Source organism: Leuciscus leuciscus, assembly GCF_965113295.1.
Source record: "Leuciscus leuciscus genome assembly, chromosome: 1".
Classification (NCBI taxonomy): Eukaryota; Metazoa; Chordata; class Actinopteri; order Cypriniformes; family Leuciscidae; genus Leuciscus; species Leuciscus leuciscus.
In genome coordinates, this window is record NC_138725.1 from 66,758,854 (window position 1) to 66,778,996 (window position 20,143).

Sequence of the window (20,143 nt, forward strand, 5' to 3'; positions counted from 1 at the left end):
CAATGGATGTGGCATGCAAATACTGGCCTTACCTCCAGAGAGTGACAGAGAAATGCCCTGAGCTTCAGGATCTCCTCACCATTACCCCTTTTCCACCAACAAGAACCGGGTGCTGGTTCAGAGCTAGAGCTATTGCCAGTTCGGAGTTGGTTCGACTGACGAACCGGTTTGCGTATCCACCGGCCAGAGAGCCACAACAGAGCTATATCTTACGTCACTGCATACGTATCATGTTGCCCAGCAACGCTAGCGCGGCAGCGCCAAACACAAACACACCAGACTTGTTCGAGATGCATCGGCTTCTCGCAGAACGATCAGCACATGAAATCAAAGCACTGCGAAAGCGATCAAAAAGCACAAGGAGTCGTATGATCTCCAAACACTCCCGCAGCTCTGATCGGTCCACGCTGCTCCGATGCATCTCGAACAAGGCATCAACAATAATAGACGTTGCGTTACTATGGATGCTCATGGGTTTGCGAAAATAAATCGGCATCCAAACACGGCGAATCCAACGCGTTCGTGCAGCTCGCCGTAACTTACATAGACGGATATTATAATCGAGCTGCTATTAGCTCGACTAGCTGCTATTTAAAAATGGCGGTCACAAGTTTCTCTTCAGTCTTGTTGGCCACGGTAACCCCGCCCCCAGCCTCTGACGCAAGCGGTTCTTTCTTGGCTCCGTTCTAGACCCTGCAATGATTTGGTGCTACTTAAGAACCAGTTTTACTGGTTCGGAGCTGGTGCTTTGGCGGTGGAAAAACAAAGAACCGATTTGAAACTAGGCTCTGGCTCCGAACCAGCACCAGCTCTGCCTTGGTGGAAAAGGGGTAAATGAGGCCATTTCTTTCTGTTTTTCATGCCAAAGCTCATGATTTCAAATGTGAGGTAAGAAAAAATGATTGTCCATGACATTTTCTTTCCCTGAAATCCTGCATAAGATTGTTGCCACTTAGGTTTTCTTTTTTTGTTTTCTTTTCTAAAGGTAAAATGGAGTGGAGCATACCAGTAAATTTTGATCCTGATGACAATGGTGAGCCACTTTGAGCTCATGCATATATGCTGACTCTGAAAATATAAAGCTCAGAATATTCAACATAAATGGATGGATCGATTACAATACCATCATCCTATTTTATTTGATGTGAGGATAATAAGGAAGGGCAGTGCAATATTAAAAAATACACATCGATTCTTTAGAATCGCGTGGAAAGACAGTATGTCACGTTATAAAAAGGCCCTAAAAGCGGCCAGGGCTGAGCACCTCCGCAAACTAATAGAAAACAAGCAAAACAATCCAAGGTTTTTATTTAACACCGTGGCTAGACTAACAAATAAACAGACGTCACCCGAACAAAATATCCCGTTACAGTTCAGTAGTAATGATTTCATGAACTTCTTCACTGAGAAAATAGAAAGCATCAGAACCACAATTGTAAACGTTCAATCTTCAATCGCGCCTTATAATTCAGCTTCAATTATCACCCCGCAAGAACAATTACAGTGCTTTACAACTATAGAACAAAAAGAGTTAAATAAACTTATCACTTCATCTAAAACAACAACATGTTTATTAGATCCTATACCAACTAAACTACTGAAAGAAGTGTTACCTGTAGTGGAAGAGCCTCTCCTCAATATTATTAACTCGTCTTTATCTTTAGGTCATGTTCCAAGAACATTTAAACTGGCAGTTATAAAACCTCTCATTAAGAAACCACAATTAGATCATAATAATCTAGCAAATTATAGACCCATTTCAAATCTTCCATTTATGTCTAAAATATTAGAAAAAGTGGTGTCCGCTCAACTGGGCTCTTTCTTGCAACAAAATGATATCTATGAAAAGTTTCAGTCTGGATTCAGACCGCATCATAGCACTGAAACTGCGCTCGTTAAAATCACAAATGATTTACTTTTAGCTTCTGACCAAGGCTGTATCTCAATACTAGTTTTACTTGATCTTAGTGCTGCGTTCGATACTATAGATCATACATTACTCTTAGATCGACTACAAAATTATACTGGTGTTCAAGGACAAGCACTAAGCTGGTTCAAATCATACCTATCTGACCGCTACCATTTTGTCTATTTAAATGGAGAAAAATCGATCATAACTCCAGTAAACTATGGAGTGCCGCAGGGATCTGTGTTAGGCCCTCTGTTATTCTCAATATATATGATGCCACTTGGAAATATTATAAGGAAACATGGAATTAGTTTCCATTGTTATGCTGATGACACTCAAATATATATTTCATCACGGCCGGATGAAAACGCTAAATTTTCCAAATTGACAGAGTGTGTTAAAGATATAAAAGATTGGATGACGCATAATTTTCTTTTATTAAATCCAGACAAGACAGAGGTAATACTTATCGGTTCAAAAAACCGCCCTCAAAACCTCGCACAATACAACTTTAACATCATAGGATGTCCTGTTACTTTATCCTCTACAGTAAAAGACCTGGGTGTTATACTCGATTGCAACCTGTCTTTTGAAAATCATATTTCATATGTTACAAAAACAGCCTTTTTCCACCTTAGAAACATTGCTAAGCTACGTAATATGCTATCAGTTTCTGATGCAGAAAAGTTAGTTCATGCATTCATGACCTCGAGACTGGATTACTGTAATGCTTTATTAGCTGGTTGTCCTGCATCCTCTATAAACAAGCTACAGTTAGTCCAAAATGCCGCCGCTAGAGTTCTTACGAGATCAAGAAAATATGATCATATAACACCGATTTTATCATCACTGCATTGGTTACCTATAAAGCTCCGTATTAATTATAAGATATTGCTACTGACTTATAAAGCCCTAAACGGCTTAGCTCCAGTCTATTTAACGGATCTTCTATCACCCTATAATCCATCGCGCTCTTTAAGATCACTAAATTCAAGGCTTTTGGTCATACCTAGGATATCCAGAACCACCAAAGGAGGGAGAGCATTTTCACATTTGGCTCCAAAACTCTGGAATAGTCTTCCTGATACTGTTCGTTGCTCAGACTCGCTCTCCCAGTTTAAAACTAGATTAAAGTCGCATCTCTTCAGCCAGGCATTCATATAATCCCACAGTTCAAACTACAATCCGGCCTCTAGCTCATAAATGCCAGAGGAGAACTGGCCCCCGACTGAGCCTGGGTTCTCCCAAGGTTTTTTTTTTTCTCCATTAGGTCACCTGATGGAGTTTTAGGACACCATTAGGTCACTTGATGGAGTTTTTCGGTTCCTTGCTACTGTTGCCTTTGGCTTGCTCAGTTGGGGATATTTTGGGGATATTTAATTTAATTTTATCAATCAATAAATTCCTCTTGAAACAAACTTTGTTGTATTATTTTAATTTAATACTGTGAAGCTGCTTTGATACAATCTGTATTGTGAAAAGCGCTATACAAATAAACTTGACTTGACTTGACTTGACTATTTCTTCACTATCCTGTGCTATTTACCTAACCCTTTCATGGGACAGTAATCAAATGGCACAAGACAGCAGATTAATAGTTCCATAGTACTGTAAGTTATTATCTCTGAAAAGTTTGTGATTCAAGTCTGCACAGTTTCTTCTCCTACTGCTACTGGAAAGAAAGGTGATAATCTCATATTTTTTATTTTTGCAGGACGCATAGACATGCGCTGGAACCAACAAAAGTTTGACAACTTGGCTTCTACCCTTGCCCGCCGATATCGGAAGGTAAAGACACCAGTTTTCCCTTATGCAAAAATGCATAGCGATATTGTAAAATAAAATATTAAATGTTCATACCATATATATTGATAGTCCACGTATATACGAATATACTGTATATTTAATTAGTGTTGTATGTGGTTTTCTAATAGTGAAGGTACTTCACAATCCTTATCAACAATTGTCAAAGTTGTAGGCGTTTCCCTCATTGTCATTTATGTTTGAAGGCCAAAATAGCCCTGCAATGCCAGTTGCATAACCTGGAGGCCATGAAAACGGTAATGGACATCTCAGACAGTCAACTGGAGAGGTGGATCTTTGATGTCAATGAGTGGGCAGAAGGTAGGATATACTGTTTTATACTGTTTGATATGGTGCTTGATGTATCACTTCTGACTAAGCTTGGCTGCAATTCCAAAGAGGCTCATTGTAATCGTAGTCAAAGAGCACATACTCTGATTGCTGATGACGTGTGGACAAGATTATCCCCATGGGGACAATAAAGAACCTAACTATACTCAAATTTAGCTACAAGTGTAGCCTCTCAGTTACAGAGAAATATGAAAAGATTGTTGAGGCTTTATTTTGCTCATACACCAAAAATATTTTTTCATGGAATCAAGAAGCATATTTCTTATCTCTTCATTTCTTCCTCTCAGCAACAACATCCCCAAATGATGCTGATGTTGCCAGCCGAATAGAGGAGCTGGTGGCAAGTGTTAAGAGGAGGTCCCAGCGTCTTTATAAGGACAGTGATGGATGCAAAAATCCGCCGAAAGATCAGGGAGGAAAAAAAAATCTTAAATTCTGTAGTGGAGAAGTATAACACCTTGGTTCCTAATGCAGAAAAACTGACATTGGACACCATTCTATCTGACGAGATTGTTTGGCCATGGCAGCTTACACACGGTGGTATGTACACAATTCCGTTGACTTTGTGAAATAGTCACATAGTAGGACAAAATCTGTCATGCCTCGATTGTAACCCCAGAAAATATTGAAATACTAATCTTAATTACAACCGACTTATGTTTCATCTATGTATTTCAGACTCTGTAGATCTAAGGACAAAGAGGAAGGCGTTCGACATTGTGATGGCAGTAAGGAGACTTGAGCAGGAGAAGAGGATTCTTATTGCAGAGATGAACAAGCATTGGAAGTCTCTTTGCACCCGTGCAGACACCCTGAAGCAGATGTCATCCCAGCTTTCTAATGTGACATCAGGTATGTATTTGTTATACTTGGCATACATTACAATGTTTCTGAATGTTTCTGATTAATAAAGGCTCAATGTGTTTTAACATGTAAGGTGAGACGTGGGGCCTGCTTCAAGATGGTATCCGAGGTCTACAGAGCTTGACGATGAAGAACAAGGAAGCAAGCAACAGCCTTGCAAAGCATGCAAAGAAATGTTATGTTTATGTTAACATTTGTTTATGTTGTTTTTTATTGTAAGTATATGTCGGATGTATGATAAAATAATATGTTAAGTTTTATGTGTGAAGTATTTGAACTCAAGGCAAATATCCCTCTGGGGACAATAAAGGAGGCTATCGCCTGCAAAATGGGCTTCATGATTATATGTAAAAATGTAAACGTTGTCGTAGGACTATAGCAAGCACATCATTGGAAAGGTCTCAAACCTCAACAGTAACATATGTCAGTCTGAAGAGGATACAATACTCCTGGTTTGAATTATTGACCTCTGCTCTGAACCTTGAACCCAGTACATGTTTGTACAGGCTTGTCATTTAGCAACAGAATGTGCTACACACATAGGACCAGCTCTTATAGAAAGCTCTGGACCTTAGCTGTCATGCAGATATGGTCTCCAATGTTTAACCACTGTCAAATGTGGTAATAAGCTATTTTGACTTATTTAACGATTCAATTTTTAAAATCTGATGAGACCAGTGTGTTCCCCATCCCCCCCAAAAACAGGGTATATCCAAAATTCTACACTGCCAACTTCTACTTATGAGAAATATACCAATATATTTTGAAACTACAACTTCAACTAGAGACACCCACAGAACACAGTTACAAAGCTAGTGTTACTTGTAGTTCTTCCGGGCTGGGTGGGTGGACTTGTTCGACGACTCTGTTTTTCTGCTGTCTGCTGTGAATGGGCTTCAACTACACTCGAAAAGTTCAAAACTGAGCAAAGTGTTGTTGCTGGTGACAAAACCACTGATTAAATATGTACATTGAAGCTATACTGGCGTTAAAGACCCCCTGACCTGCATTGAGGGATATGGGATTCATATGTGACCCGCTCAGCCCACATTGTAGTGTTCTGTCTGACTGCATACTGTAATGTTTCACCAATAATAATACTGAAATGACATAATTAAAATAATGTAATGAATACCATGATAACATCTAAATAAATGTTGATAGATGTAGCATTATAGTTCTAAAAATATCAATAAACAAAGCAATCCAGCTTCCCTGGCAATAAGACAGAAATAATAACATTAAAGAAATACATATAAACCATATGATCTCATGAATAAATGTTATCTGTGTATCCATGTAAGATGTATCTAGGAGATGGAGGAAACTGTCATGATGAAATGTCTTCTTCCCCCTAGTATAAACACTGTACTTAAGACGACACACCACATTTTAGGCATTTATTAGCTTATACAAAAACAACACACATAGCTCAGACACATAACAAAAATCACAAATGCAAAAAGTGAAGAGCATGTCGAGTGATTACAAAGGCCTGGTAGGGACTGACCCTGTGATACATGATGGGCCGCTATGGAGTGATTTGCAGTGGTGGTAGTGCAAAAGTAAACATTGCAGGGATTTAATCAGTGCAAAGCTGTGCATGTTTAATATGACTATGGAAAAAAAGAGTGTAATAGTATTGCTTAACAAAAACAATACAAAGAAGATCAAATAAATAGAACAACAGAAACTTAAATATATTTATAAAAAAAAAAAAAAAAGATTATACAAGCCAACAGGGGTAAATGTTGGGACCACAGCCCAGAATGTGTAGAGGGGCTAATGTAGCCTGTAAGACAGTGAAATGGATAGTGGATACTAGACAATAGACAAAGTGATGTGATGGTTGGCGCAGGGTGAGACTCATGCTGAAAAGTCCATTTCTCCCCTAACCTTTTCTGTGACATTGAGTTGCTGGTTTGCCCTGGGGACAAATGACCTCCTCGTTTTTGAGCATGACAGAAGACTGCTACTGCAAATTATCCTCAGTTTGTTAAATGATTAACCTCAGCTCCATGCCAAACACAGAGCCAGCTTTCCTTACCAACCTGTCCCAGCGGCCCTCTTCTTAATGCTGCCTCCCCAGCACACAACCGCATAAAAAAGGACTCTGGCCATGTTTAGTCTTGCTCAGAGTCACTGCTGGTATGGTACTCCTCAGAATCACTATCGAAGTTAATTTCGGTTTCAGTCAGAACTTGAACATAACATTTCTTTGCATGCTTTGCCAGGCTGTTGCTTGCTTCCTTGTTCTTCATCGTCAAGCTCTGTAGACCTCGGATACCATCTTGAAGCAGGCCCCACGTCTCACCTTACATGTTAAAACACATTGAGCCTTTATTAATCAGAAACATTCAGAAACATTGTAATGTATGCCAAGTATGACAAATACATACCTGATGTCACATTAGAAAGCTGGGATGACATCTGCTTCAGGGTGTCTGCACGGGTGCAAAGAGACTTCCAATGCTTGTTCATCTCTGCAATAAGAATCCTCTTCTCCTGCTCAAGTCTCCTTACTGCCATCACAATGTCGAACGCCTTCCTCTTTGTCCTTAGATCTACAGAGTCTGAAATACATAGATGAAACATAAGTCGGTTGTAATTAAGATTAGTATTTCAATATTTTCTGGGGTTACAATCGAGGCATGACAGATTTTGTCCTACTATGTGACTATTTCACAAAGTCAACGGAATTGTGTACATACCACCGTGTGTAAGCTGCCATGGCCAAACAATCTCGTCAGATAGAATGGTGTCCAATGTCAGTTTTTCTGCATTAGGAACCAAGGTGTTATACTTCTCCACTACAGAATTTAAGATTTTTTTTTCCTCCCTGATCTTTCGGCGGATTCGGGCACGTCCTTTGCATCCGTCACTGTCCTTATAAAGACGCTGGGACCTCCTCTTAACACTTGCCACCAGCTCCTCTATTGGGCTGGCAACAGTGGCAACATCAGCATCATTTGGGGATGTTGTTGCTGAGAGGAAGAAATGAAGAGATAAGAAATATGCTTCTTGATTCCATGAAAAAATATTTTTGGTGTATGAGCAAAATAAAGCCTCAACAATCTTTTCATATTTCTCTGTAACTGAGAGGCTACACTTGTAGCTAAATTTGAGTATAGTTAGGTTCTTTATTGTCCCCATGGGGATAATCTTGTCCACACGTCATCAGCAATCAGAGTATGTGCTCTTTGACTACGATTACAATGAGCCTCTTTGGAATTGCAGCCAAGCTTAGTCAGAAGTGATACATCAAGCACCATATCAAACAGTATAAAACAGTATATCCTACCTTCTGCCCACTCATTGACATCAAAGATCCACCTCTCCAGTTGACTGTCTGAGATGTCCATTACCGTTTTCATGGCCTCCAGGTTATGCAACTGGCATTGCAGGGCTATTTTGGCCTTCAAACATAAATGACAATGAGGGAAACGCCTACAACTTTGACAATTGTTGATAAGGATTGTGAAGTACCTTCACTATTAGAAAACCACATACAACACTAATTAAATATACAGTATATTCGTATATACGTGGACTATCAATATATATGGTATGAACATTTAATATTTTATTTTACAATATCGCTATGCATTTTTGCATAAGGGAAAACTGGTGTCTTTACCTTCCGATATCGGCGGGCAAGGGTAGAAGCCAAGTTGTCAAACTTTTGTTGGTTCCAGCGCATGTCTATGCGTCCTGCAAAAATAAAAAATATGAGATTATCACCTTTCTTTCCAGTAGCAGTAGGAGAAGAAACTGTGCAGACTTGAATCACAAACTTTTCAGAGATAATAACTTACAGTACTATGGAACTATTAATCTGCTGTCTTGTGCCATTTGATTACTGTCCCATGAAAGGGTTAGGTAAATAGCACAGGATAGTGAAGAAATAGTCAAGTCAAGTCAAGTCAAGTTTATTTGTATAGCGCTTTTCACAATACAGATTGTATCAAAGCAGCTTCGCAGTATTAAATTAAAATAATACAACAAAGTTTGTTTCAAGAGGAATTTATTGATTGATAAAATTAAATTAAATATCCCCAAAATATCCCCAACTGAGCAAGCCAAAGGCAACAGTGGCAAGGAACCGAAAAACTCCATCAAGTGACCAAATGGTGTCCTAAAACTCCATCAGGTGACCTAATGGAGAAAAAAAAAAACCTTGGGAGAACCCAGGCTCAGTCGGGGGCCAGTTCTCCTCTGGCATTTATGAGCTAGAGGCCGGATTGTAGTTTGAACTGTGGGATTATATGAATGCCTGGCTGAAGAGATGTGACTTTAATCTAGTTTTAATTTGGGAGAGCGAGTCTGAGCAACGAACAGTATCAGGAAGACTATTCCAGAGTTTTGGAGCCAAATGTGAAAATGCTCTCCCTCCTTTGGTGGTTCTGGATATCCTAGGTATGACCAAAAGCCTTGAATTTAGTGATCTTAAAGAGCGCGATGGATTATAGGGTGATAGAAGATCCGTTAAATAGACTGGAGCTAAGCCGTTTAGGGCTTTATAAGTCAGTAGCAATATCTTATAATTAATACGGAACTTTATAAGTAACCAATGCAGTGATGATAAAATCGGTGTTATATGATCATATTTTCTTGATCTCGTAAGAACTCTAGCGGCGGCATTTTGGACTAACTGTAGCTTGTTTATTGAGGATGCAGGACAACCAGCTAATAAAGCATTACAGTAATCCAGTCTCGAGGTCATGAATGCATGAACTAACTTTTCTGCATCAGAAACTGATAGCATATTACGTAGCTTAGCAATGTTTCTAAGGTGGAAAAAGGCTGTTTTTGTAACATATGAAATATGATTTTCAAAAGACAGGTTGCAATCGAGTATAACACCCAGGTCTTTTACTGTAGAGGATAATGTAACAGGACATCCTATGATGTTAAAGTTGTATTGTGCGAGGTTTTGTGGGCGGTTTTTTGAACCGATAAGTATTACCTCTGTCTTGTCTGGATTTAATAAAAGAAAATTACGCGTCATCCAATCTTTTATATCTTTAACACACTCTGTCAATTTGGAAAATTTTGCGTTTTCATCCGGCCGTGATGAAATATATATTTGAGTGTCATCAGCATAACAATGGAAACTAATTCCATGTTTCCTTATAATATTTCCAAGTGGCATCATATATATTGAGAATAACAGAGGGCCTAACACAGATCCCTGCGGCACTCCATAGTTTACTGGAGTTATGATCGATTTTTCTCCATTTAAATAGACAAAATGGTAGCGGTCAGATAGGTATGATTTGAACCAGCTTAGTGCTTGTCCTTGAACACCAGTATAATTTTGTAGTCGATCTAAGAGTATTGTGTGATCTATAGTATCGAACGCAGCACTAAGATCATGTAAAACTAGTATTGAGATACAGCCTTGGTCAGAAGCTAAAAGTAAATCATTTGTGATTTTAACGAGCGCAGTTTCAGTGCTATGATGCGGTCTGAATCCAGACTGAAACTTTTCATAGATATCATTTTGTTGCAAGAAAGAGCCCAGTTTCTAATATTTTAGACATAAATGGAAGATTTGAAATGGGTCTATAATTTGCTAGATTATTATGATCTAATTGTGGTTTCTTAATGAGAGGTTTTATAACTGCCAGTTTAAATGTTCTTGGAACATGACCTAAAGATAAAGACGAGTTAATAATATTGAGGAGAGGCTCTTCCACTACAGGTAACACTTCTTTCAGTAGTTTAGTTGGTATAGGATCTAATAAACATGTTGTTGTTTTAGATGAAGTGATAAGTTTATTTAACTCTTTTTGTTCTATAGTAGTAAAGCACTGTAATTGTTCTTGCGGGGTGATAATTGAAGCTGAATTATAAGGCGCGATTGAAGATTGAACGTTTACAATTGTGGTTCTGATGCTTTCTATTTTCTCAGTGAAGAAGTTCATGAAATCATTACTACTGAACTGTAACGGGATATTTTGTTCGGGTGACGTCTGTTTATTTGTTAGTCTAGCCACGGTGTTAAATAAAAACCTTGGATTGTTTTGCTTGTTTTCTATTAGTTTGCGGAGGTGCTCAGCCCTGGCCGCTTTTAGGGCCTTTTTATAATGTGACATACTGTCTTTCCACGCGATTCTAAAGAATCGATGTGTATTTTTTAATATTGCACTGCCCTTCCTTATTATCCTCACATCAAATAAAATAGGATGATGGTATTGTAATCGATCCATCCATTTATGTTGAATAATCTGAGCTTTATATTTTCAGAGTCAGCATATATGCATGAGCTCAAAGTGGCTCACCATTGTCATCAGGATCAAAATTGACTGGTTACCTTACCTGCTTTTGACATGTGCTTTGTCGTAACAGCAATCCTCGAGAGGAAGGCGTTGCACTGCTCCACCTCTTCCCCAAGAGTCGAACCAGCCCCCTCCTGATATGCTCCACTCCATTTTACCTTTAGAAAAGAAAACAAAAAAAGAAAACCTAAGTGGCAACAATCTTATGCAGGATTTCAGGGAAAGAAAATGTCATGGACAATCATTTTTTCTTACCTCACATTTGAAATCATGAGCTTTGGCATGAAAAACAGAAAGAAATGGCCTCATGGTGAGGAGATCCTGAAGCTCAGGGCATTTCTCTGTCACTCTCTGGAGGTAAGGCCAGTATTTGCATGCCACATCCATTGCAAAAAATGTAACTGGCTTACAGGCCATTTGCTTTTGTAGGTACAGGGGGTAGGCAAAAATCTCCCCCCTGAACATATTGAGGGCACGAAGGAGAACCCCATGACGACATACAGCGAGTTCCAGGCCCTCCTCGTCTGTTTTTCCTGAGGACTTCTGAGACGTTTCATGCGCCGATGACCATTGCCCTCCACAGACACCTCTTCCAGAGACCTAAAACATGGAAGATGAACAGTCCAAACTTGTTCAAACAAAGTACTCTGTAGGACGTGGTGTTTTATAGGTAAATATAGTGAAGTTGTGCAAGTTTACATGACTGGTCGAGGTATGGACATAGTCCACGAATTTTGCAACGTCATCATCATTCGCGATGAACACGCCATCAAAGATGGCTTTTTCCTCCGATCTAAATAAAAGAGATACATATTAAAGGTGCTGTAAGCGATGCCACGCGTTTTTTAGGCCAAACATTTTTTTGTCACATACAGCAAACATCTCCTCACTATCCGCTAGCTGCCTGTCCCCTGAACACACTGTAAAAAAACACGGTCTCTGTAGACACCACAGGCTCCACAAACGGCAACAAAAAGAAACTGGGCTCACCCGCACCACGAAACACAACAAACAGTGCTCCAGCCAATCACCGACAAGAAGTATTTGAGGGTGGGGTTTAGGGGGTTAGTGCGCGTGCACATGAAGTGGGTGTGTGGAGGAGAGAGAAGCATGAAGAGGGAAGTTTGAATTATGGCCGAAACACGACATTCCGATGAACAAATTGCAAAGAAGAGGGACAAGGATAAGGAACACGTGAAGTCCCGAATTTACATCGGAAAAACCTTTTAAAGGTGGGAGAACTCCGCCGGGCAGAAGGGCTTCCGATCCACATTCAGTTGCTCTGTTTTTGCAGAACAGGTAAATCCATATTTCTTTCTAAATTGACGTTAATGTTCGCCAAACCAACACAAGGATGTAATTAGCTAGAACTATGCAGTCAGCGTTAACTTTGGTGAATACAACATATATGTTTCTAGCAGAGCTCAATCTCTATTGTAAATGATCAAGCAAATTCACAGTAGGGCGACAATTTGTGTGAATGATTGTTTTCATCCACTGTTTGTTATGAATTTGAATGTTCATTTATAGGCTGTTGACAACTTTGACTAAATTTGTTTACGCCGCCGCCGTTGTTTATGCTCACTGGGAAACGCGAAGCTACGTTATCTTGCTATTATTGCGTCCTTGTATGGGAGCTATAGTTATAGCTTCAGGTGGCAAAACGATTTTAAAATAATGTTTCTCTTTTTCTGCATTCTGTTCTGCAATATATAAAACCCTTTATCTAACTTGGCGACATTACACATTAGGGGTGCACGATTCAGAAAATTTCACGATTCGATTCGATACCGATTTTTAGTCTCAAGATTCGATTCAAAATCGATTTTCGATTCAAAAACGATTCTCGATTCAAAAAACGATTCACAGTATGTAAATGTAGTTGACTTTTTCCTGTGTGATTGCAGTAGACATACAATTTAAAAGAAAATAAATAACAAATTAAATGAAGTTTGATATTACTTTGTCTTCATAAAAACTTTTGCAACTAAACAGTGCAAAGTGCCAAGCTTTGGCCAGCTTTCGAATACATTTAATTCAAGTTTAAATTAAAACTTAAATTTTTATTTTTTTTTTATTTTTTTTTTTACATTTAGCTTTAAAGTGCTGTAGTCAGATTAAACAAACAACACTGCTAAATGTAGTTTAAGGAGTAGGCTATTGACGGCAAAATAGGCTACAGAATATTTCGTTCTGTATTGACAGGTGCAATTTAAAAAAAAAAAAAAAAAAAAAAATACAATAAGCCTACATTATATCTGCATTTATGTCAAAACCTAGACTTTCAAACATCAAAATGTCATTTATTAATATGAATATTCATGTCAAAATGACATATAAACATTCTATTTTGCCTGGAAACGCTTCCAACACGCTTGCGTGTCGCGAGAAAAATAGGCGTTGGTTCTATTTCTAGCATGTACACGTTTTCCGCACGACTCGGGCCACACCAGAGACGCGCGTGTCACGCAGGCTGTGTGCAAGCTCTAACCTGTTAACATGGGAGCCGAAATAAAAACAGACACGCCACAAAGCCAGCCAGCCAGCCAGCCTTCCTTCTGCTCCGCTTCGCTTCTGCTGCACTTCTTCTTTTGGCTATGACAAGAGTGTGCAGGCGTAAGTGTGAATTCGATGCAGCGCCATCTATGGGAATGGCAAGCTAAACTCATTTCAGGACAATACCCAAAAATTTATATTTAAAAAAAAATAAAAAAAAAAATAAAAAAACAAGAATCGATTTTTGGAATTCTATGAATCGATTTTAAATCGGTAACGTTTGAATCGCGATTCATATGTGAATCGATTTTTTTGCCCACCCCTATTACACATTGAATGAAGTATCAGTAAAACTTAACTTTGTTTGTAATGACTACTTTGACTTTCCTTTATGCCGGAAGGGAGGGGAGGAGGGAGGAGACGGGATGAGGAGAAGGGAGGGTCTAGCTAGCCTCCGTTTTGTTTGACAACAATTCGAATGTCAACAAGAAGTTACGACTCCCGGCATCGCTTACAGTACCTTTAACTTTAAATATTCATATGATTTTGAATTCACAGCAGTTACTTTCAAAGTAATGGACCGTCAATGCACACACAGTACCTTGCTGCACTCTTGAATCTGTAGTGCTTACGGTTTCCATCAACGGATACTGCAAGCATGTCTGGGTTGCACGCTGGGCAGTCAAAGTGGTCCTCCTGGCATAATTTGTCCACTTCGAATCGGACAGCTTCCCACTCCAAGAAGCTTTTCCGGAAGCTGTCTGCTGTGATGTTTCCGCTCTGTTTCAAAGAAGAGTTCAGTAAAAGAGAACAAAAGAGAACAGTAAAACGGATCAAATTAAACAATATACTACACTGAAGTAAAATGTTCTAAATGGATACATTTTGGGATGTTTGTACAAACTTTGTTACCACTCCTTAGAATACATATCAAAGGAAATAAACAATGTGTAAACTTCACTCATACACTATACACTGGTGTATTTGGGGGACCTGGCCATTAAACATACAGGATATTGTTTGACATTCAGTCTAAATCTATACGCAAAGAGGGCTACAACGGCTTCCATACTGTTTAGAATTAAGCCTGTGCAATGTTTAGCCCATTAATCCAAGGGAACACTTCTGGGATCAGGAAATGATATTGGGGAGAAGATGTCAAAGTCGGTAGCCATTGGAGTTGAATTTGAGATCTTCAGAATGACCTGTTTTTCCATAAATGTCTCAGTGCAAACTGCTGATGAGAGAACATGCAGGGCAGGACTTAGGTTGGTGGAGGCCCCTGGGCTTGAGTCACTTTCGGGCCCTACCTTCTAGGCTATACATTACTTTAAATAGAACACAAATGATACATACACAAGCTATGTATTAGAGCTACACAATTCTGGATAAACTGAGAATAAAAATAGAGATCACGATTCTGAACAAACAACTAAACAAAATAACATAATTTATGTTAATTGCTGAAGTCTATTAAAAATGTTTAATTAATCTGAATTATAAAAAAAAACAAAAACAACTTTGGTTTGAATGAATGATTCAATTCCTCAATCAAATACACTTGCTTCATAGATGAATCAGCATTTTTTAACGAATCTCCTGAATGAACGATTCAATGACAAATGTTTTTTTAAAAGTCATTTGTCGCCATCTGGTGGCGTAACAATATAATCGATCCAATCGTTATTTGAAGTGCAAAGCTACTTTCAAAAGGTGACTGGTACCGTAGACAGTGTTACATGTTAAAAAAACGTAATAATTTATTTATATGACCACTGATTGAAGCTTGAAAAAGTTTTTTCCAATAAATAAATAATGATTAAAAAAGTTCAAAGTGATCATAAGTTTATTGCAATGCACAAATGTCTTGGTCAGAATGAGAATAAAACACTTATTTACCTGGAAAACATATGTTTTGATTGTGGCATTTCTTTGAGATTTAGAATCCAGTATTCCTATAGGCTAATTATTGTTTCTTTTATGAATTTAATAAAGAACTCTGTCTCGTATTCTGTCCAAACGATCCATGTAGGCTACTTTTGTGTCCATTCGTTTTTCCTTTTTTAACCCGTAATTGAAAAACGAAAAATGAACGGTTGTTGTCTTTTTAAAACGCAAAGTTGAACACCAAAATTTTAATTTGAACTGGCTACACAAACTGCTGCGCAAAAAAGTAAATATCGACGAATTTTCAGATTTTTGTTTATGACTTTTTGCCCCTTTATTAAACATTTAAAATATTCACAAATTAATATGGAAAACATGTCGATTTGACTGGTTTTCTAAGGCCAAATTAGAACATGGAATTGATGTTTTTCCCGCAGTGCTGAATGAGAAGAGCCATTAATATTATTAATAAACTATTGTTTTGGCTAAAATCACATCTCCATCTCCGCTGTTAAGCAGATGCGCTTTTGGAGAGAAATGCACCTTTCATACAGATTAATCAGAAGGTATTAGCTTTCGATTCGAATTTGTTCGATTTAAAGTGGACATTTCAAGCTTTAGCCTACATAAGCTATATTTTGTTTCAGTTCTCGCGCTCCAGTTTACGGAGATCATGAAAGCGTCTGATTGTTTTATTTTATTTTACAAAAGCACAACATTTTCTTGTTATTGTGAGTTTACACAAATAAAAGTAGATGGGAATAATGTATTATTATTTTCTGTATGACAAGAAATGATAGAGTAGCCTAGGCTATTTTAAGTTGTTTCCACTGTTGATAGGAAAATGCAAGTGTTCGCGCTCGCGCCTCCGTGTCATGCAGTGCGCGCTCCACACTCAGCTTTGTTCCTTTTTTGCATAAAAGCCTCTTCTAAATATAGCCTATTAAATGTTATAATAAAATAATATAAAATTATTATTATTTGCGTAGCTGTACATGGACCTCAAACACACCGCGTCTTCTAAGTCAGGTGACTGTAAATGCGCAAAAACGGTTTCCATAGCAGTTTTGCGAAATATTCCTTTTTCGAATTGCCTGAAAAACCTCCTCATGAGAGTGTAAAAACTTTTTTGCGATAAACGGGAGTTTTTGCGAAATTGACGTGTTTCCATTGTGCTTATTTTCAATTCGCAATTTCAATTTGCGCAATTTGAAGGGTAATGGAAACGCGGCTACTGTCTAATGCGGACAGGTTTTTTCAACGGTTCGGCAGTAAACGAGGCACTACGTAACTGCCAATAACCAATCAGCAAACCTCAAGATGACTGACATTTAATTTAGCTAATTAAATTACATTTTTCATGGCAGGGCAGGGCCAGGTAACAATGCTAGACCAATCAACAAACTTTAAATGAAAAATTAAATGACTGACATATTATTGAAAAAATCAAACGTAAACGGGCGGGGCCCCCTATTGGGCGGGGCCCATGGGCTTGAGCCCAGTCAAGCCCAATGGTAAGTCCGGCCTTGAGAACATGAGTTTATGGTTGTCTATAAAGGGTCTAATGGCTCTGTTCATGTGTACTATCATCATCATCATCATGCCCTCATAGTATTATATATGGAGTTACGCAATTATTACCACAAATACTTACACGGCCAAAGCGAACAGTGCGTTGATCCAGCATTCTAAGAAATGCTTGGCTAGACATCCCTGGTGCAGCCATCTTCAGCTCTTCAAAAGAAAAAAGGACATCTGTTGCGTACACAGTTGAATAGTGAGAAGTGGCAGGCCAGTAGTCATTACGGATCAGGTCATCCACTCCAGGACTCCAAGTGGCTTCACATGCTTTGCATATAATCTGAGGCAATCTGAGATCATATCGCCCTGGAAAAAGAAGGAAATATATACACAAAGTTAATTCTGACAGACCAAACTGTGTCATTCTGACAACTGATATGGGAACATTTGACTAAGGATGGATCAGGAGGACACTTCTACAAACATTTTGTCAGGCAAATTAACTATCCCCATTCAAACAAAGGTTAATTGTTTTCCTCCACATAGGTGGGCCCAGCCAATCTAATCAACACACAACCTATTGACACCTCTGGATTTCCATCCATGATAAAGAAAATCAGAGAAAATCAAAAAGAAAATTCTACAGAAGTGACCCCCACCCAAACCCATAAAGTTCTTCTTACCATTCATTGTAACCACAACTATGGACTGTCCTGCGATGACACTGGATGATACTTGTAGACAACCGCATATTGTCTCTGGCATCTCCAAAGGAACAAGACGCTCTTAAAACAAACAAAAAAACACATGGATGAGAATTAAACAATAACATTTATTTACTGGAAACTATTTTAAACAAGATGCACTTGACGGCTTCATCGACCTATCAGAAAACAGCATTTCGTTTTTCAGTCAAGTCTAAGAATGTGACTTAAAAACTACAACTTACCACACTGGGTTAGAACCCTCTCCACAACACAAGTTGTGGGAGGCAATGGATGAAAAAATGCAAGTGTCATCGAATCCCTGTTGTGGAACACTTGACCTTGGTGGACCCTGACATCACACTGGCCACAGAGGAATGGGTGTGGTCGGCAGTCACAACAACGGATAACGGCTGGACCATTTCCACAATGTTGGCAGATCCGAGTTGCCGCATGTTGTCGAGCCACCATGGTGTTGACCAGTCGGGGTCTCTCTTTCTCCCACCACCCTGATATGAGGCTCTTTCGAGTCGACCAGTCTGCTGAGGCTTGAAGTGCCATTTCATCTTCATGTATGTCCTCACCCAGTGAGCGTTTAAGCTCTTGAAGGAAGGACTCTGTTAAAACAATGCACAATATTTAAAAACAGTAGCATTGAACAATGGTGATTTTATAATAAATGAACATACTGTTTTGAACCAGTGAAGTCAAAATAAATAACACACCTGCAGTAACGGAAGGAAAGTCAATGGTCATTTCCGCACTGGTTTCCGGAGTCCTGACATGAGAGACACCAGTCTTTCGACTCTGGCTGTGACTGGGACCTGCTGTAGCAAAAAAGCTGTTGCTTTTTACACTCAATGACACAAACTTTACCTGATGCTAGGCACAGGTACGTAATAATAACCTCAGATATATTCTAATTCAGACCCATGACTTGTGATTATGTTGTATACCTTTCCAAGATACAAAACTAGATCTGGAGTCTACATTTTAATAAACATTAATGTAGAAAAAATCTTACCTGCTTGTTTCCGGGATGATCTGAGAGAGAGAACACAATACAACAGTAGAGAGAGTAACAAAATACAAGACAAATGTGGCTCTTAAAAGTGCCTTTTTTTCGATGTAATGAGGTGATGTTTTTTTTTAAAAGGACAGGGATTAAGGAACCTGCAGAGAAAGAGAAGAACAAATCAAAAAAGAATAGATCACCAAACTACATATTACAATATGAATAACTACTAGGCTAAGAAGTTAAGTAAATGGTGCTCTTGTTCATTCATGCAATCACAATATCATAAAAAATAAATGGCTTTAAAAATAAGTTTTTGTGTGAGCTTTAGGGTTCATGATATTTTGAACACATCCTTGTGTTTGGATAAACAAACAGGAATAACATGATCAGGATACTTGTATAAACTTTGCCTTGCCAGACTTAAACTATATATATATATATATATATATATATATATATATATATCCCCAATAATCCCTCAATAAGCATTTACACGTCCAAAATAAAATTATGAGTTTATTTCCACACAAAATGGACTATATAGGCGCTTGCAACAGACTCATTGCCACCAAAGCGCTTTACAGATTGCCTCACATTCACCCATTCATTCACTCATTCATACACCGACGACGGTACCCTGATATATATATAGGCCTACAACATGTTTTTTTTTTTTATAAACTCGTAATTGTATTACTTTTGGACGTATAAATGCTTATTCATTTCTCTTTCTTATGAGACTGTTGTAAGCGACTTACCGTGGTGGAATCGCGCTGGGCAATGGTTTCTGCGATGGTCGCACACAGTGACGTGTTGCACAAAATTGCGCCAAAATATCAATCATAATTAAAAAGTACAGTCTTAATATTTTTTTATAATATTTTTTAATATAATTTTAAAGGGTCAGCATAAATGTCTAAGTGAAGGAAACACGGGTATATGTAGCCATTACATTTAAACACACCACTTCCCAGAATGCATCCATCACTTTGCCAAAGGATATGTCCATATTAAGCAATATAAACATTTCTGCAGTAGGCTATTTAATTTATTACAACATCATAATCAGTATTGAGATGAAAGTTCTATAAAAGTAGGCGAATATTGTTTATTTTATTTTTTTGTCGCAAAAAAAAAAGCAAAGTTGTAGGCTCACTATAGTATAAGCAATTGCAAATTGAAATACCATCGGCAAAATATCCCACCTAAATTAAGGCATGTTTTAAGCCTACAGCAAATATGCAGTCCTGCAATTATGTCGTTTTAATGTAGGCCAAAATTATATATAAAAAAAAAAAAAAGAGAGAGA

General features: G+C 38.4%; 2 protein-coding genes and 1 long non-coding RNA gene across 3 annotated transcripts; 1 reads left to right on the plus strand and 2 right to left on the minus strand.

Annotated features, from left to right (window-relative positions):
- Positions 1–3,633: 3,633 nt before the first annotated feature.
- Positions 3,634–4,802, plus strand: LOC309482164 (uncharacterized protein). The gene is made up of 4 exons (XM_082147361.1): positions 3,634–3,697; positions 3,919–4,033; positions 4,351–4,603; positions 4,742–4,802. The coding sequence occupies exons 1-3, from the start codon at positions 3,635–3,637 to the stop codon at positions 4,515–4,517; spliced, it is 345 nt and encodes a 114-aa protein (XP_082003487.1). The 5' UTR covers position 3,634; the 3' UTR covers positions 4,518–4,603; positions 4,742–4,802.
- Positions 4,803–6,313: 1,511 nt separating this feature from the next.
- LOC309508855 lies at positions 6,314–7,433 on the minus strand. The gene is made up of 2 exons (XR_014209729.1): positions 7,327–7,433; positions 6,314–7,241 (listed from the first exon to the last, which is right to left on the minus strand). It is a non-coding gene; the product is annotated as an uncharacterized lncRNA (long non-coding RNA).
- Positions 7,434–11,826: 4,393 nt separating this feature from the next.
- Positions 11,827–18,598, minus strand: LOC309481127 (uncharacterized protein). Its single transcript, XM_082145956.1, has 6 exons — positions 18,542–18,598; positions 18,062–18,433; positions 17,796–17,897; positions 17,246–17,478; positions 14,306–14,484; positions 11,827–12,001 (listed from the first exon to the last, which is right to left on the minus strand). The coding sequence occupies exons 1-6, from the start codon at positions 18,570–18,572 to the stop codon at positions 11,842–11,844; spliced, it is 1,077 nt and encodes a 358-aa protein (XP_082002082.1). The 5' UTR covers positions 18,573–18,598; the 3' UTR covers positions 11,827–11,841.
- Positions 18,599–20,143: the final 1,545 nt, after the last annotated feature.